Here is a 19,381-nt window from a genome sequence, read left to right as displayed (position 1 = left end):
CTGAATCTCAAGCCCAATATGGGTGGAACCATCCCAGAGGAGCTCCTCCTCCAACAATCACTCACATGTTCAAACATCACTGAGCTGCTTCTCTGTGCCCAGCACTGTGCTAACTGTGGAAGAAATAAACAAAGTGCTATTCCTGCTTTCGGGGTGCTCAGGAGCTATGGGGGAAATAGATTCTAAATGCAAGAAAACAAAAAGTGCTGTAGGAACAGGAAGGAGCAACACGTGATGAAGTTAGGAAGGCTTCTCAGAACAGGGGTTGTTTGGACTGTGTCTGGAAGGAGGATAGGAATTTGCCTGGAGGAGAAGGGAAGGCACACTGGAACCAGATGTGCCTAGACAGATCTTAAAGGGCCAGGCATGTCTTTGAACCTGAGTTCAGTGTGGCTGAAGCTGGAGTTGCCCAAAGGCAGAGATGGGGCGGGGGGGCCACTGTGTGCTTTGCTGGGAGAAGGAGTTGCATTGTTGACAGAAGTTTAGCTGGTCAGAACCACCAGGGTGCTCTTTAAAAATAAGTTCTGGTATCTACCCTAGACTCACTGACTCAGATCTTTGGGGAAAAGAGCTTTCGAATCTGTGGTTTTAAAGTGTCTCCAAGGCATTTCTGATGAAATTTGGGAAAAATTATTGTAGGTAGATGTTAATTAATGTTAGATTAATATTTTAAGGACTGAGATAACCCAAATGTCCAAGGCAAGGTTAGCATTGTCCAAGACATCCCAGTCGAAGGGAGGGCATGGAGACTGCACATGGAGCAGACCTGCATCACTTGCTCTGAGCCTTCTTTCCTCTGTTCCTTGAATCTAGGAAGTTTCCAGGAGGATGGATTGGGGTGTCTTTATTTGTCTTACTCCCAGTTTATTGAGTACAGACATATCCTTAACTTGCCTCTCCAATAAGACTGTAAGTTCTGTTCCCACAGTGCAGAGGTGCACAGTCCATAGATGCTCAGTTAATGCTGGTGTCTTGATGTAGGTTCTTGGCCATTCCCACACCACAGCATCCCTGCTTCTCTCTTTGGGCCTTCTCATTGCCCTTGGAGGGCCCCAGTCCCTGGGACATTCCTAGCTTCTTACCATGCCCAGGTAGCAGAGGTCCTACAAGGGAGATGGAATTATAGGAAGGATCCTCCTGTGCAGGCGCCAGGGATGCATCATAATCATTCCATGACTACGAGGAGACCAAAGGGACACATGTCCCTCTTACAGTCCCACAAGCAAACCTTTCAGCCCCTTCTCACAACAGCATCTTTCTCCCCCTGCTCCTTGTAAAGGGAGCCCTGCATCCTTAATCCCATGGCCCTCTCACTCCAGAATCTCCCTTCTGTCACCATCCCTCTTCTCCTATACCTTCACTCTCTCCCTCTTTGCTTATTTTTTCCTAAGCCTGCGAACATACTCCAGTTCCAATATTTTAAACACATGCCCCAAAGTAACTCCAAACTTTCTCTCTATCCTACGTCCCTCGCAGGCTACTGCCCATCCTGGCCTCCACAGTCTCACCTCCCATCCCTTTGCTTCCCACCCCACTGCTGTCTGTTGCTGACCCTAGAGCTTCACTGCAAAGTCTTCTTCCAAGGCCAAAGCCAATGTCTCCTTCTAGCACTTTTCCAGCAAGACATTTGTCATCGTTGCCATGATCAGACATGCCCTAGTTGGAAACTCTTCCTGTGTTTGCATCCCGATTCTCCTCCCGCCTCTCAGATTGCTCCTTCTCTGTTCTTTCACTGGATTTTGCTCTTTCTCCTGTCACGATGGTATTCTCAGCTCCAATCTGAATTTTCTTATTCTCTTCAGTCTTTCCAAGAAATGTCGTCCATTCCTTAGGCTTTTATTCTCATCATGTGCTGAGATAACACCCAAACCTCTCTCTTAAGCCCAGATTTATCCAGAGTTTCCTGCCAGTATATCCAAATGACACTGAATGAACCACAGACATTCCAAATGCACTGTTTCCCTCCTGACCCCTGCAAAGCATCTTCCTCCATTTGTATTTCCTTTTTAACTCTCCCACTGGACCAAGTCAGAAAGCACCAAGTCACCATTCATCTGTTCATGGAATAAATATAGACCGAGTACCTACTATGTGCCTGGAACCATGTTGGTCACTTGGGATACAATAGTGAATAAGACCTCTCTTCCTCCCTCAGCTCCCACATCCAATCAGCTACCAAGTCCCACTCTATCTCCTAAATCTCTCTCATCTGTTTTCCCCTCCACACTACCAAAGCCTTGATGGATGCCCCCATTTTTCCTACTTGGGTAACTGCTTCATCCTCCTAACTGGTCTTGCTCCTTCCAGTATCCACCTCTAAACTTCTCCATTGCTGCTACAGTAATTTTCCAAAAACTCAGATCTTCCTGCTATTGCTTTAATGCAGGAGATAGAATGACCCTCGTCCTTCCACGCTCATTCCACTGAGGTCAAGTCCAGCTCCTTTCATCTACTCTGAGACCTTGTTCCATCTAGCAGCACAGCCCAGCTATGTAAGTGCATGGGCTTTGGATCTAGAAAGACGAGGTTTAAATCCCAGTTCTGCCACTTACTGGCTCTGTACTGCAGCTGTTTCCTAACCTTTAACCTTTCCATGATTCAGTTTCTTTATCTATCGAATAGTTCCATTAAAATCGAATTCATTGTCCTATTAAGAGAATGAAATAAAATAATTCATATAGACAGCTGAGCTTAGTGCTTGTCATGGGACAAGCATACAATAAGAGCTATTATTGTTGTTAACAACAGCCTAACACTGCTAGCCTTAGCAATCTGTGTTTTGAGATAAAACCCAAACTTCTGGGCCAAGCATGTGGGCTCACCATGATCTGAATTCTGCTTACCTTTCTGTCCTTACCTGCATCCAGGCAAGTTGAATTACTTCTAAGGGGCTGTTCCAAACCTCAGTGCCTTTGCACATGTGTCCTCCCTGAGATTCTGATTTCCAAGCCTTCAAGACCCTGCTGACATGTCATTTCCTTTGTGAAAACTTCTCTTATCTCCCAGTTAGCAGCTCTTCCTTGAGTTTTCCCATAGCGCTCTGGACACGCCTCCATCAGCACTTATCTGCACTCTAGTTTTTATTTTTATTTTTATTTACAGACTTGTTCTTCACTCTTTAATGCACATTCCTCAAGGGCAGAGGCCATGTCTACAGTCAATGAATGAATGAATGCTCATCTCATAAGACATACTGTGAGCTTAGAGACTGTGCTTTTTGCTGAAGGAGACATCTGAAGGTGAGTGGATAGGCAGTCCTTGGACACGCCTGCATCTCACCTGTAGGCCAGTTCCACGAACAGGGTTAGGAACACAGCATCCATTGTCCTTGCTGTTTCCCAGAAGACAGCTTCTATTCCTCAGTCTTAGACTTTGAGTTTCCACACTTAGACCCTCCTTGTTCTCCTTGTTGCAATTTATGTTCCCTGGTTCTCTTCCTACCTGGATCAGGATAGGGTTCCCTTCAGCCTTTCTGGACTCCCTCAACACTACCTGAAGCCCACCAAGGCCCTACAGAGATATTGTGAACACCGCTCTGCACACTCTAAGGGGGTGCTCTGCAGAGGTACTATCTTTAGAAACCCAGGCTGGTGGGATCTCTTGCAAGGCATGTAGGGGAGTGACAATATGGAGGTCACCAGTCTCCACACACTGACCAAGGCTAGGCCTTCTGGGGGTGAATCTAATTGTTTCTTAGAAAATTCTCAGACGTCACTTAGACTTCCCCTGACACCTCACCTTCAGGTTCAAAAGATACTAGAGACAAGAATTGCAACAGTGCCCAAGAAAGAGCCCTCTAGTCAACAACTTAATATGATTTTATGGTATTAAGCCCTTCTGGTCTAGCCTCCACCCTCACCCCATGTGGCTGAAGTGTCCTTTCCCATTAACTAGGTACATCATGAAATAATTTAATTAAATGTGAATTTTTCTTTGTAAAAGGTAATGCAGAGGAAATCTGCTTCCAGTGTTCCTAGCACTATGGCTCCAGGCACCTGGACCAAACAATTTTAAAGTGTTGGGTAAAATTTTAAAAGGACAAAAAAAAAAAAAAAAAAGTCAACTTTTTCCAAGTTAGTGTTAAGGATTGAATTATATAATATATCCCCCTGAATTCATATGTTGAATCCCCAATGTCAATATATTTGAAGATGGGGCTTTTAGGGAGGTAATTAAGGTTAAATAAGGTCATAAGGGTGGGGCTGTAATCCAATGGTAGTGGTGTCCTACTACCACCAGGAGGAGGAGCCGTCGAAGAGCACTCTCTTGGCATGTGAACAGAGGAACAGCCACGTGAGGACACAGTGAGAAGGTGGCCATCTACGAGCTAGGATGACAGCACTCACCAGAAACCGAATTTAGTTGCATGTTGATCATGGACTTCTAGCCTCCAGAATGGTGAGGAAACAAATGTCCGTGGTCTAGGCTATCTAGTTGGCAGTATTTTGTTACAGTAGTTTGAGTAGACTACACTAGCATAATCAGGAATACTCAACACAATGAATGTAGGGACCCAAAATGTGATTCAGAACATGAAGCTGGCTTTGGTCTTGAGTACCTTTTAAAAATTTCGTCGATATAGCTTCGGTTTTCAGCAACTCATAGAAAAGAGGGAACAGGAGACAAAATTCAGGGCCCAGCATGATGGCGACTGTAATATGATACTTCTGATAGAGCAGGGCTAGTTAAATGTGCACCCACAGTGTGAGGGTGAATTAGAAATGAGCCTATCTTCCTCCTCACCTGTCACTACCACCCTCTGGGTGGATCTGGAGGTTGACTGTTTATCTTAGACCTTGATGCTGAGTACACAAGAAACAATATTTCCGCTGAGAATTCATAACCATAAGTCAGTTTTCACATGGGTTTGCAGCCTTCATACTACTTGGGTGTTTTGAAACCTCCATACTGAGAATTTTGTGTGAAGAGGTTTCTGGCTGGTAATGCCCCCAGCACTAGGCAGAAGCAGATGCAAACCCTCTCTGGAAGAAATCACCTTCTACCCAGGTCTGAAAGAATTACCAGAGAGAAAATTTACCCTTCTAACCACATAATCAAACAATATAAAACAAAGAAGGAAACATGGTTCTGGGAGCAAGAGGTGAGAAACAACAGAATCAAATTTTCAAAAACTTCAGATATTGACACTAACAGACACAAAGTGTAAAATAAGCATGTTTAATTATTGAAAGGATTCAAGAATGATCTAAACATATGAGTAAGGAGCAAGAGATTACAAAACATGACAATATGACGAAGAACGTTTGAAAAAGAATCAAATAGGGCTTCATAAAGTACAAACCATATTTGAAATTAAAATAAATCTTCAGTGAATAAATCTAACAGAGGCTAGACACAGCTGAACAGAGAATTAATGAACAGAATGAGAGAGAGAAAGTATGAGAGAGGTTAAGAAACACAGATGATGGAGTGAGAAAGATGAACATATCTTGTCAGGCTTCTAGAAGACCAAAAAAGAAAATAAAAGAGGTAACATTTGAAAAGATAATGGCTAAACATTTTCCCAAGCTGATGAAAGACATAATCCATAGATTCAAAAAACTTAATTAAACAGGTTGAATACAAAAAATATCCACACCAGCCGGGTGCGGTGGCTCACGCCTGTAATCCCAGCACTTTGGGAGGCTGAGGCGGGCGGATCACGAGGTTGGGAGATTGAGATCATCCTGGCTAACACGGTGAAACCCCGTCTGTATTAAAAACACAAAAAATCAGCCGGATGCGGTGGCAGGCACCTGTAGTCCCAGCTACCCGGGAGGCTGAGGCAGGAGAATGGCGTGAACCCGGGAGGTGGAGTTTGCAGTGAGCCAACATCGCACCACTGCACTCCAGCCTGGGCGACAGAGCATGACTCCATCTCAAAAAAAAAAAAAAAAAAAAAAAAAAAAAAAAAAAAAAAAAATTCACACCTAAACACATAAGGGTGAAACTACGTAACACTAAAGAACAGTAAAAGACAGTAAGAGCAGCCAAAAGGATGTCATACAAAGCAAGGACAATAAACTGACAGTGAAACCCAGAAGACACCGGAATATTTCCATGTGCAGAGAGAATGGAACTATCAACTGATAATCAAATGTCTGATGAATACCAGCATTCTTTCAAGAATGAGGGTAAGCAGACATTTTAAGACAAAGAAAAAATTACACATTAGGTTCTATGCTCACAAACTGGGTGACAGGATCCATACCCCAACCTCAGCATCATGGAATATACCCATGTAACAAACCTGCACATGTACCCCCTGAATCTAAAATAAAAGTTGAAATTGTTTTTTAAAAGGACAAACAAGAACTAATAGAGTTTTTTATCGACAAGAAAATAAATTTTAAAGCATGTATTTGCACTGAAAGATATTCCAAAGAAAAGGACTGATGTACAAGAAGGAGTGGTAAAAAAGGAGCGGTAAATATATGAGTAAATCTAAGTGGACAGTGGCTTTATTAAACAATAACAATAATAACTTGAGAAAAGTTAAGGTAACATAATACACACACACCATAGAGTATGAATCGGAAGGAATGATTAAAGTCATAATGTCCTAAGATCCTTGGTTTTTCAGGAACACAGAATTATTGTTTAATGCTAGGCTTTATTAAGTAGGCATATTGCTATTTCTAGAGTATTTCAGGACAAATTTCAAAGAATAAAAATGATTGTATAACTCACAAGGTCTAAATTCTTTAGTTAAAAGACAAATGGTCAGAGGGGATTTTGAAAATCCACAAAACACATATAAAGCACAAGGAAGTAGAAAAGTTAACAGTAAGAGAATAGGAAATATTTATTAGACAAAGACCAAGAGAAAACCGATGCAATGGATGGAGGGAAAAAGCCTTTGAGGTTAAAAACATTACTACAGATATAAAGAGTTACTACATAATTATTTTTGAAACAGTTCAATTTACCAGGAAGATATATAATTCTGAGTTTCAACTTTCATGCTCCAATAACACAGTCTCGAAATACATGAAGCAAAAATTGACAGAACTTTAAAGAATAATAGGCAAACCCACCATCATAATGGAAGACTTTAATATTCCTCCATCTGCCATCGATTGATCAAGAAGACAAGAAAAATCAATGAAGATATAAAAGATACAAACACAATGAACAAACTTGATGTAATGGGCATACTAGAAAACAAAAACTGCAAAATGCAGGGTTTTGTTTTTCAAGCCTACACAGAATCTATGTGAAAAATGACCATTTCCGGTCCTAAAAGCACAAATTTCAACTGATTCAAATAAAGATCAATGTTCTCTGACCACAAGATTTAGAAACAGTAGGAAAGAGACAGCTAGAAAAATCCTTTGAAAATTAAAAATACTTCTAAATAGTTCATGGTTAAAAGATGAAACAATAATGTAAATTAAAAAATATTCAGAACTAAACTATAACAGAAAATAAATAACTATAAAAATCTGTAGGTATGTAGCCAAAGTAGTCCTTAGAGGGAAATTTGTAGCCTTTGATGCTGAAATCAGATTGAAAAATAATGAACAAAGCATCAAAATTAAGATGCTAGAAAAAGAAGAACAGAATAAACCCAAGTGCATTAGAAGGAAGAAAGTAATAAAGATGAGAGAAGAAACTGATAAATTAGCAAATAAATATATTAAAAGGAATAGTAACAAAACAAAAATTCATCTTCTGAAAGACTAACAAATGTTAAACTTCTGCTAATACCAATTTAAAAAATGATATATATTAGAAATGAAAAAGGAAATTGAAACACAACAATGGCAGGTATCATAACTATAATAAGAGATAGTATATATAACTTTATATCTGATAAATTTTAATATTTACTAAAATGGAGTCAAGAAAAAAAACATATGACCAAAATAATTCTTTAGTCATTACGTGTATTAAGTCTATAGTCTAAAATCTTCAAACAAAGGAGACACCAGATGCAGATAGTTTTGCTGAAAAATTTCACCAAACTTTCAAGGCAAAAGTTATGCCAATCTTCCACTAATAACCCCAAAGGATAGAAATAGAGGAAATACTCTTCAAATCATTTTCTGAAGCTAGCAACATATTGACACAAAAATTGGCAAAGGCAATATGAAAAAAAATAACAGGCCAAGCTCACTAACAAAATAGAAACAAATTACTAAACAAAATCAAATATAGGCATGTATAAAAATGACAATACTAAATGACCAAATTATGTTAATCTTAAGAATGCAAGGTTGGTTCCACATGAGAAAAGGCAATATTTGCTATACTAAGAGAATCAAGGAGAAAAATTATATGATTGTATCAATAGATACAGGAAGATGCTTCATAAAATTCAATATCCATTCTTGATAAAAGCCCTTAGCAAAGTAGGATTAGAAAGTAAATCCCCCTATTCTATTATAAAAGGAGTACCTACAAATGAAAAATAAACTTCAGCAAACATCATACTTGATGGTGAAGAAATAAAAACATTCTATTAAATATCAAACAATGACCATAGGGGTCACCATCATAATAATGACTTGATGTTATACTGGGAGGTTCCAGCCAGAACAGGCAAGAAAATAAAAAAGAAAAGGTATAAGGATTGGAAAGTAGAAACAAAACCAACATTTTTTGCAGATGATGACTATCCATGTAGAAAACCCCAAAGAATCAAGATACATTTTAACAAGATAGTTGCTAATATAAAAATCAAAGTACAAAATCAATCGCATTTCTAAACACCAGCAAGAAACAGGTAGAAAGTGTAATTTTAAAGGTTTTGATTTATATTAGCAACAATAAATATAAGATATTTACGAGTGAATATATTAAGAAATGCATAAAATATGTAATGGAAAAAATTATACAAATTTATTGCAAGCCATTAAAGAAACCCTAAACAGAGATATACCATACTCATGGACTGGAAGACTCAGTATCAAAAATCTATCAGTTCTTCTCCAATTAATCTGTAGTTTTGATAAAATTAAAATAAAGATTTCAACAGGTTATTTTGTGGATCTTGGCAACACACTTGTAAAATTTATAAGAGAGAACAAAGGGTGCAGGAAAAAAAAACTAAACAGGAAATAAATATGAAAAAATGTATGTAGAAGTGCAAAACTACATACAATAACTTAGATAAATCTTAGGAACATAATTTTTAGTGAGGTTGATTAAGAATACATACATGATTACATTTATATGAAGTTCAAATGTTAGCATACTAAGCAATGTATTTTTAGGGATACACACTTAAGTGCTAAGTATAAAGAAAAGCAAAGGAATAATAAACACACAATTGAGGTAATGGTTACCTCTGAGGGTGTAGGGAATGAAACAGGATTGGTGAGGAACCTGCATCACTAAGGTAACTGATTTTCTTTTCCCCTTAAGCTGGACGATGGCTGCACAGGTGTTTGTTGTATTGTTGTTCCTTATATTTTGCTTATATTTTATATTCTGCTTTTTATCCACTCGATATTAATTTTAAAAACTTAAAAGAACTGTCTGCAGAGAATCTACCACCAGTAAGTTCTGAGTTTGAAAAACCTTGTAGGCCTACTGTTCCCAACCTAGCCCTGCCCACAGAACACCACCCCGCTCCCCAAGAGCCTTACCTTGGCGGGGTTCAGTGCTGTGATGATCCACACACAGTGTGCATTGTTGTCATACTGAATGGGGAAATTGGGGGAGGTGATGATGCCCGAGGGGCCTCGAAGGTGGGCATCACACATGCGGGCTGCAGAGGAGACGAAAGACAAGCCTTTGAGTTAAGACTAGGCCCAGTTCCCCTTCTTGCCTCCCACTCCCAGCCCAGAAGACACTGCATCTGTACAGTTCCCACCCTGGACATAACCTTCTGCTTCCTGGGTCCTTCCCCTACAGTTCTTGGGAGGCTTGAAGGGAAGCCGCAGTGCCTGGAGCACTGTGACTGCTGTTCTGTAGGCAGTGATGAACTTCCAAGGCAGGCTAAGCGACCCCTCTGCATGCCCCACTTATCCCCACACCCAACTCCACTGTGATCATGCAATTCCTCTTTGTCAAGAGGGTGTGGGCCAGAACCTGTCGGGTGACACAAAGCCAGGTGGATCCCAGGTACCTGTGGATACCTAAGCAGCCCACGCCTTACTCTGCTGACCTGTTTCCCAATTTGTACTCCAATTCTCCAAACCAGCTGAGTGCTGGTGTGGATCTAACGTGGCTTAACTAGGAGTATGACCTCATTTCAGGTTCTTCCTGCCCCTCAGTTCCTTCCTCCGTGACCCCCTCAGTCCTCCTGAAGAGGAATTTTAGGATATCCTTGTCAAGGCCACTCCATTAGGTCACAGAATGTCTGTGCCCAAGAGCTCTGCCAAGGACCCTGACTCGGCTCAGTGCCAGGCACCCAGAGTGATTTCAGTGCTTCCCAAATCTGTCTCCAAACTCAGCTTATCCCTGAAACCAGCTTTTGACTGGAAGCATAAAGATTCAAGGTGAATTAGAAGTACTCTACTCAAGTAGATATAAAGTGTTATCAATCACAGCTTAATCTAATTAAGCTCTTTAAAATAGCTTCTAAACTAATTAGATTAAGTAGTGATTGATAACAGTTAAGGTACTACATTGTACCTAGGTATTTGCTTTCTTTAAAAATGTGTGTTTAGTTCTAGCCACTTCATTCTTTAACGTTAGTGTTCAGCTATTTTAATAAAAGGTTCTAAGAGCCTGTTCTCATGCTGCCCACATGGCAATTTATCCTAATTGTAGACAAAGTGCCTAACAGTAAAGAAATAGTGAGCAAACTCATCAAGCCTAACTATATAAAATGAAAGTGGTGTCAAACCTGGTTTCCTCTGACGGGGCCAAATATCCTAGAGTTCCTTGCCATGTGTGGAAAGGGCCATGAAAAACCTTTCCCAGGACGCCCTTCCTAGGAGGGTCTGGGAAGCAGGTTCTGCAGCTCCCAGACATAATGAATCTCTTCTCATTTCATGCACTCATCCCTGCACTCAGCTCATTTATTCTAACGTTTATTGAGTGCCTATTATGGGTCAGGAAAAGTCTGGGGAGAAAAAAGTGTCTGACACAGCCCCTCCTCTCTGAAGGGCCACGGCAAGTGGAGGGAGCAGGGGGAAAAACATTCACCATCAAGCAGAGCAGGTGTTGTCAGAGGGTTATTTGCAAGGGGCTTTTGGGTCAGGTCTGTTACCTCCTCTTTGTTAGCTCATCACCTCCTGGGAGGAGATGTCTTCTCACTCTAGTCCTGCACTGAAAGGATCTGCTCCTCCCTCATCCTGAGCTCAAGAATCTGTTGAATCAAGTTTGAACAAGTCCCAGGGGAATCCCCACTCCATTTCCCCATGTATATCTGATTGCCCCTTTCGTTCTGTACTGAGAAACAGATTCCTAGATTGCACTTGATACAACTGGGCCCTATGGCAATGTGGCATGGTTAAAGCGAGATCAGGCTTTAAAATTTATGAACTTAGCCTTCTGGATATAAATTCATTTGCTGGTTGTTTAAGTCCGGATGAGTTAGAAAATCTCTCTGATTTTGTTTCTTCATCTGTAAAATGGGACAAATGATACCACCACATTGAGATATGGTGAGGATGAAATTATGCGAGATGATGGATGTGAAGGTTCAGCCCAGGGCCTGGGATGTGGTCAATATTCAACCATTGGGACCAGAGATAATCAGACTCCCAACGCCATGTCTATTCTGTTTCTGTATGCCCAGGATTTCTCTCAAGGCTAAGGATCCTTTTTCTGCCTTTCCGGAAGTTTCTTGACACATTTTTTTTTTTCCCCCCACAAGTACACTTGAGACTGACAATATTACTAAACAAATTAGAATAAGATAATCAAAGCCCTGATTTCATCCCACCTTTGCAAAGAGGACCTGTGGACTCAGAACTCTAGCCCTGCAGAGAATCCTTACAAAGCTCCACCAGCACCATCTTACACTCTTCCAGAAAGTCAGATTTTGCTGCCAAAAGCCCTCATCTTCAGACTCAATTTATCTTGTATTTGTTTCCAAGAATTAGATGGTATATTTGCAGTCTGTTGAAACATGCTGAAGGTAATGAGAGAGAACAGGCCAAAAAGGCATTTCCCACTTTAAGGGCTTAGAGGGGTTTAATTAAAATATTACAGTCTGCAGATAGCATAGAACACCTTAAACTAGGTTCAAAATGAAGCATTAGCTACTTTTTTCCTCTGCTATCTGGGCAAAGTCAGGGGTTCTGTGGACAGACAGACTGACATCATCCTGAGCAGCCAGCTCCATGGGATCCCACCAACAGATAGAAAGCTCATCACAGTGACCCAGATGGGCAGGCAAAATGGTAGGTGCTCAATGTCTTACTAAATGAATGAACATATCATTTTGTTTCTCTGCCTTTTTCCCTCAAATGTTCTTCTGGATTGCTTTCAGGAGAGACTTCTCTGAGATCTTCCATGCCTGAGCTCTGCAGCCACTCCCATTTTTCCTCTGGACATTACCATATAATAGGAACAGTATCCCGAGGGACCATAGGGAGCTACCACCTGGATCCACGGCCAATTCTGACACTGAAACAACATGGTGCTAAAGAAGGGAACTGCTCCAGGTGCAAGTGCCTCTGGTCTCATATCTTCTCTCCAAATCTGATTCTTATCCTGTTCCATGCTACCTTCCCTTGCTTCTCCGATTGACCTTCCTCCCAGTCCTTTCCACAGTCCTCTGGAACCACCTCCCACTACCAATGCTCAGGAAAACAAATCCTACTTGTAGCTGCAACATCTTTTGGAACCTCCTGCTCCCACCACTGCCTTGACTGAAGCCCATCTTCCCCTCTTACGCTACTGCCTCCTATGCAGCCTTCTGTAGTTAAGATCTTGCTCCCACTCTCAAGTATTTCTTTCACAGTTGTTTTCTGAACCTCCAGTAGAATTCATCTTTCCCTACTGAGACCTCCACTCTGTTGACAGCAATATCTCCTCTCTACCCATCAGCTCCTTCTGTCTTTTCTTCTGTCCTTACGCAACTTTGATCCCATGGGCCACCATTAGGCTCATTTTCTTGCTTGTCCCAAGTCCCTTTCTTCTTCCTCTTTTAGTCAGTTGCTTAGAAGACATCAGTTTGGAATGAATCCCTCTACCTGCTTTCTCCATACCTGTCACCATAGAGTTGAGTTTTGCTGTGAAAAAAATCACGAGTAAGAAGATGAATGTCTATTATAAACTCATTACTCATCTCAAAAAAATCCTAGCTATTGCCCAGTGACCCTACCATTTAGCTCTATTAGCTCACTCTCTCATTCTGCTCAAAGACTTTTTCATGTGTTCTAGACATCCCTTGAACATCTTCCTCTTCCTCTTATCTCCCCTTACTCTTAGCTGATGACTTTGGCTCTCTGTTTGGAGGGAACAGAAGCCATCTAGCAGGCGGGTCCTTTGTCCTACTCTCTAAAAATGCAGTCCTATCTGCATATGTACTCAATTCCTTTTTCCCTCCTGTTTCAATGGAGAGATGCCCCTTCTTTTGGAGGCCAGTGCCTTCTTATGAGATCTGACACCCTGCTCTTCCTCCAACTCATGATCAACCACGTTTATAGCCACACCCAGGGCCCTGCTATCCTGGGAGCCAGGGAAGTCCAACTCACAGATTTTAAACCCAGTCATTCCATTCCTTCCCCCACTACCTGTGTTCCCAGCAGAATGACTTTGGTCTCAATGCACCATTGTCCTACATCATAGGCCTCTCTAGCCTTCTGGCTCCCACATTTCATCCCATCTATTGATCCTCGCCTGACCCCTCTTCCCTCACTACCCAGTCTGGACCTCAAGACCACTCACCAATACCTTCATCTTCTTCAACGCTCTCATATCTGCTTGGTGAAATGCCTGCTTTCCATCAATTCTACCACTCACCTTTTCTCTCTCTAATCCTGGGGGCTGGGGGGCTACCAGGAGAACTGTGGTATCACCACAGATTCATGGTTTGCCATCACAATAGAAACTTTAGCCCAAGTCTATCATTTCCCTTGTCTTCTTTCACCAGTTCCTTGCAGAAACAAATTCAAACATTCAACACTTGGTTGAGTCACTAACCCCAATGTTTACTTTTCAATTGTGATTATACTTCACCTCTCTGGAGTATCTGACACTACTGATCTTTCTCTGTTTGTGAAACTCATATTCTTTGGCTTCAGTGATGCTTTTTGGCTTTTCTCCTACCTTTCTGACCGAATTTCTTCTTAGCTTTCTTCTTCTCCACTAACTTTTAAAAAGTAGTTGTTTAAATCTAGGGTACATGGGAGCTTTTTGCACATTAATTGCAACTTTTCTGTAAGTTTAAAATTATATCAAAATAAAAAGTTACCCAAAAAAAGTGGGGAGTGGAGGGGGAGTTGTTCTGCATGGTTCCATCCAATATATTGACTCCGAAGGATGTCCAGGTACAATTTTCAAGTAGAAGTAAGATTCAGCCTTTGGAGTCAGGGTTTGAAATTCAGCTCAACAGATGTAGCTTTGTGCCCTTGGGCAAGTTGGCTGCCCACTCTAAGCTTCAGCTAAACATAAAATATGGTTATTGCCACTTTACTCATAAAGAAGTTATGAAAAATGCCTAGTGCAATGCTATATACAAGTATACATAATTTAATAAATAAAAGCTTTATCATTAGCACATATAGGTAAGGGACTCAGGGACATTCTCAGGGCTGGAATAATGGGGGCATGTACTCTAGTACAATCAGTGTGTGTCATCCAGGGAGAATAAGTGGAGGGGAGAAGAGAGGAGAGAGGAAAGAAGAGAAGAGATTTGAAAATAGAACTCTGGATAACAATTATGTTTAAGGAGTAAAACCAGAAAGCTGATCTAATGAAATCCACCAAGAAGACAGCCACCTGTAATTATCATGGCATTGAATTCACCCTGGCTTGTGCCATATTTCCCCTGTTTCACTCCCCTTTTACAGATGAGGATAAAGATTCATAGTGTTTCAGTGATTTTCCCTGTGCCACATGGTTAATAACAAAGTTGGAAATTTAACTTAGGTCTCTAAGTCCCAAGCTTGGTATTCTAGCCACCCAGAGGCATATATATATGTGTGTGTGTGTGTGTGTGTGTGTGTGTGTGTGTGTGTGTACATATACATATATAAAATATGTATATGAGTATATACATATATGCATATATGTATGTGTATACACACGCATATATGTATGTGTATATGTACACATATGTATGTGTATATATATGAATTTAGCCACAAAGGAAAAATAATATATAATTTTCTGTTAATTATTTACTTTGTGAATCAGTAACTGTAAGAGTTTCATCTGGGCCTGGTACTCAGTCCCTAAACTCCATCAACACCAATTTGTGATCAGAAGAAATCAGAGCTGGTTGTTAATTTGGTCCTCTCACTATACCAGTGGTTTACAGTGTTCCCTGGAACCCCAGGGGTACCAGGACTCAAAGGCTACTGAAAATGGTGGTGGAGGGGAGACTAGAAATCCCCTGACCCAACTTTAATCAGAGAAGCTCCACTTGTTTCTGTTTTATTTATTAGGGTTCTGCAAAAACTTATTTTTAAATACTGGGCTCCATATGTAAAATAAGTCTGAAAAGCTCTATATCTGTGGACTCTGTCTGTATCTGGGGCTGAACAGAATTAGTTTAACAGTGTTTCACATTGCCCTCAATCTCCTTTGTGTGATGAAAATTTTCTAGGAGTCAAATCAGAAGCTTACTTCTTCTGATGGGAGGGAAAGAAAAGAAAGGCCTGTGAATGCCTGATTTCGTATCTCAAAATGAGGGCACAGTCCCATATTGTTCATTCGTTTCAATCACTGCTTCATTCAGGTGGTCTTCAAACATTAGCTGAGAACCTATTATTTGCCAGGCCCCGTGTTTTAGTAGAATTAATTGTGTGGGAAAATGAGTATTTCTAATCAAATCATATTTTAACTGCATTAAAGAAAAAATAATACCATTATTATGGTAAAATCCTTTTTAGAATGTGATCTTTTGGTAACCTGCTTGTTAGTGGAACTTCTTGGAATGGAAAGAGTTTTGTTTGTTTTTATTCTTAAGGTGGGGTTCACCTAAACTCTCCCAAAAATCACAGAATAGTAATTGCAATTAATTAAAAACAAAAGATTTTAAAATAAAAACCTTAAAAATTGCCAAAATAAAGAGAGCCTTAACTCTAATAATCTGTCTCAGCCCTGGGCCATCAGGGAAGCCCAGGACAGATCATCCAAGTTCAAACCCAGGAGACTCAGCAGTCTCTCTTTCTCCTTCACAATGGCCTATAGGAGGGGGGCAAAAAGAGAGAAGAAGGCGGGAACGTTAACCCATGTTGAGTATGTACCCTCCACCACTGTCAGGGCTGGTCACTTTCTAGAAAATGCCTTGCTTAAATTTCATCATCAGTAGGCGGGGAAGATTTTGTTTTCCTTGTTCACAAATGAGGGCCCTGTGGCTAAAAAAGATGAAGGAACCCGCCCAGAGCCAGCAAGCTAAAAGGTGTCAGAGTTGTGATCTAGATCAAAGTCCATGTGACTCCCAAACTGTAGGATTGCAATAGGATTAGACAAGACAGCTTCTAAAAGAGCCCGCAGCAACCAGAGGTTGAGGTTTGCTCCAGCGCTAGAGGAAGCTTATGCGGACAGCGCCCAGCAGGTTAAGCTGAACATGTGTGCACGTAAGCCTCACAGACGTACTAGCATCACTTTTTTTTTTTTTTTTAATACTTTATGTTCTAGGATACATGTGCACAAAAGTGCAGGTTTGTTACATACGTATACACGTGCCATGTTGGTGTGCTGCACCCATTAACTCATCGTTTACATTAGGTATATCTCCTAAGGCTATCCCTCTCCCCTCCGCACTACTCCCACCCCACAACAGGCCCCAGTGTGTGATGTTCCCCTTCCTGTGTCCAAGTGTTCTCATTGTTCAATTCCTACCTATGAGTGAGAACATGCGGTGTTTGGTTTTCTGTTCTTGCGATACTTTGCTGAGAATGATGGTTTCCAGCTGCATCACTTCTAAACAAGGACTGCTTCATCTAGCCCTCAAAGTAACCCCACAAAGTAATGTTCTATTATCACCACTTTTTGGTAGGAAAAAAAGAGATTCAGAGAGGTGAAGAAACTGGCCCAAGGGCCCCAGCTAAAAATGATGATGGTTGGATTTGTACCATGATTTCCTCTTGTTTTACAGTAGCAGGTGATGGAATGAGATGACCATGTGAAAAAGCCCAGCTCAAGGCTTAATGACAATGCAGCAGAGAATTCAGACTTCAGTGGGTCCAAATCACTGGAGAAAACGATGAACACACTTTTTCAGCCACAAATTTCCTTCGGGCCAAAACACCAGCCCTTCTCCACCCTTGGCATGTTCATGTAAACAATCATCATCTTTTGAGAATTAAGAGAGCAACCTTACTCTAGTAAAAAGGTCTTGAGAAGAGACCAGATCCCACCACTGCCTAAAAGCATTGTCATCCTGCCTTCTCAAAAGCAATTCTGAAACCACAGATGGGCAGGGGTCCCTTGGTCCTCAGACTTGATAATTCTATGCCTCTCTGCACAGCTGGTGTCTGGGCTCCCTGGCATTGGAGTGGTATGCTATTTAATGAGTCATTCATTCCATCATCCGCTCAACATCTGTTACTGAGTACCTACTACGTGCCACACCCCGTTTTAGGCAGTGAACAAAACAGAAGTCCTTGCCCTGTAGAGCTCATATTCTACTGGCACGAGGATATTTTTTGTTTTTCTTCTAGCGCTTTTCAATTCATAAAGTGTTTACACATTCACAACTCCATTAAATCTCCACATTAAACAGAAGAAGGGTAGGGTACGTACTATTAGCAACATTTAGAGGTAAGAAAGGCTTAGGGAAAATGGGTGATTTGCCCAATTGCTGAGAGTTATGACAAGAATTCTTTTTTGTTGTTTGATTTTTTAAAAACATAGTAGATATGTAGAATCCTTGAGATAATATAGCTAAAATCAGTGAAAATGCAAAGAACATTATAAACTGTGGAACATGGCTACCTCAAAGTTGAATGAGGATGTAAGGCTTATTTGAAAGATGGTATAGTGACACTCTTCTAGATTACTTATAGACTCAGTTTAACAACAGGGTATGGGTTTCAGCTCCAACTCTGTCCCTTTCTCAGTATGATAAGGAGATATTATTTTTCCTAGATCCTCTTACTCTGCATGAATTTCATCTTGATGCATATGCCAAAGAGAGGCAAAGAATCTCTTTCTTAGATCAGAAGGATCCAGAATGTAACTTTGTGGTGGGCAACATATCTTCTCTTCTAAAGGGGCACTCAAAAGAGCACCTGTTGGCTTTTAAAGACCGTCTAACAGCCTAGTGCACAGGGGCGCCCTCTGCTGGTTCCCTGGGGGATGAGGTCAGGGGCTTCTCTACCACAGAAGCAGCAGCAGCCCTGCCTCAAAGCAGGAATATGCTTGGCTCTGTTATTTTAAGATTATTTGGGGGGTAGGGGCTAGGCCAGCCCAGGCTTGGCTCATTTGATACCTGGGGATGTAGTGGCAGGGCCCTGGGGAACAAAACACCCAGGTGGGGTGTTAGAAGCATGTCATTACTACACAGGTAAAAACACTCTTGCAGAAGTGACAAGTCTGTGTGTTGCAATATGGGAAAAGAAACAAGGGCATGGGATAGAGGTTTCAAGATGTGTGTGTGTTATAATAGAGGGATTCGAGGTGACTGTATAAAAGGTGACTGACTTCCTTTCCTATCTAGGTGTGGTTCAGTATCTGTTCAATGAGATAGCAAGCTGCTTCTTATGTGCCTCCTCCATTAGACTGTGAGGTGCATACAGGGCAAGCACCACGATGCTTATCTTCCCCACCTCTGTATCTCCTGATCCTAGAACAGGCCTTGATACTGAGAAAGGGCTAGATAAGTATGCTTATTGGTAAATAAATGCAGGGAGGGAGGGAGGGAAGCCAGTCTGCTTGAGAGCCTGGGCCTCAGGTGCTGGGAGCTGGGCTTCATCCTGCATGCCCAGCCAAACTCTCTGGCCAGCCTCCCTTCCCCAGGGCACCCTCACCTCGGCAGACTGGCCTGTGGTCGCTCCAGGCTGCAAACATGTCGCTCACTTTCATACAGGTGATCCGCTTGGACCCTTGCAGGTCATAGCCCTCGTTGCAGGTGAACTGGACGCTGGATCCTAACCTGGGAGACAAGTTGTGTCTGTGAGCTCCATCCCTGGGCCTGCCAAGCCCCACTCTGAGTCCTTCCTGGTTCCATAAAGAAGCCCCACTTGTTATTTTTCCTTCGGGCCCTTAATCTCTGCTCCACTGTTTTATCACTAAAAATCTCCATTGGAAGGAACATCTGCTCTTCATCTTCTTTTTTTAGACCGTTTAATGGTTTTAGGATTGA

General features: G+C 41.4%; 1 protein-coding gene across 11 annotated transcripts in view; it reads right to left on the bottom strand.

Moving 5' to 3' along the window:
- Positions 1-19,381, bottom strand: part of LOC105495216 (CUB and Sushi multiple domains 2) — a 656,530-nt gene that overhangs the window by 283,515 nt on the left and 353,634 nt on the right. For 10 of the 11 annotated variants that reach the window (XM_071096465.1, XM_071096467.1, XM_071096468.1 and 7 more), the window contains exons 9-10: positions 19,047-19,171; positions 9,594-9,715 (exon numbers count right to left, since the gene is read on the bottom strand). The exons of the other annotated variant lie outside the window; for it this stretch is intronic. In XM_071096465.1, coding sequence (XP_070952566.1) covers positions 9,594-9,715; positions 19,047-19,171 — 247 coding nt within the window. The remainder of the gene's footprint in view (positions 1-9,593; positions 9,716-19,046; positions 19,172-19,381) is intronic. 11 annotated transcript variants of the gene reach the window in all.

Source organism: Macaca nemestrina, chromosome 1 (assembly GCF_043159975.1).
Source record: "Macaca nemestrina isolate mMacNem1 chromosome 1, mMacNem.hap1, whole genome shotgun sequence".
Classification (NCBI taxonomy): Eukaryota; Metazoa; Chordata; class Mammalia; order Primates; family Cercopithecidae; genus Macaca; species Macaca nemestrina.
Note: the sequence above shows the minus strand (reverse complement) of the source record. Positions and strands in the feature narration are given on the sequence as shown.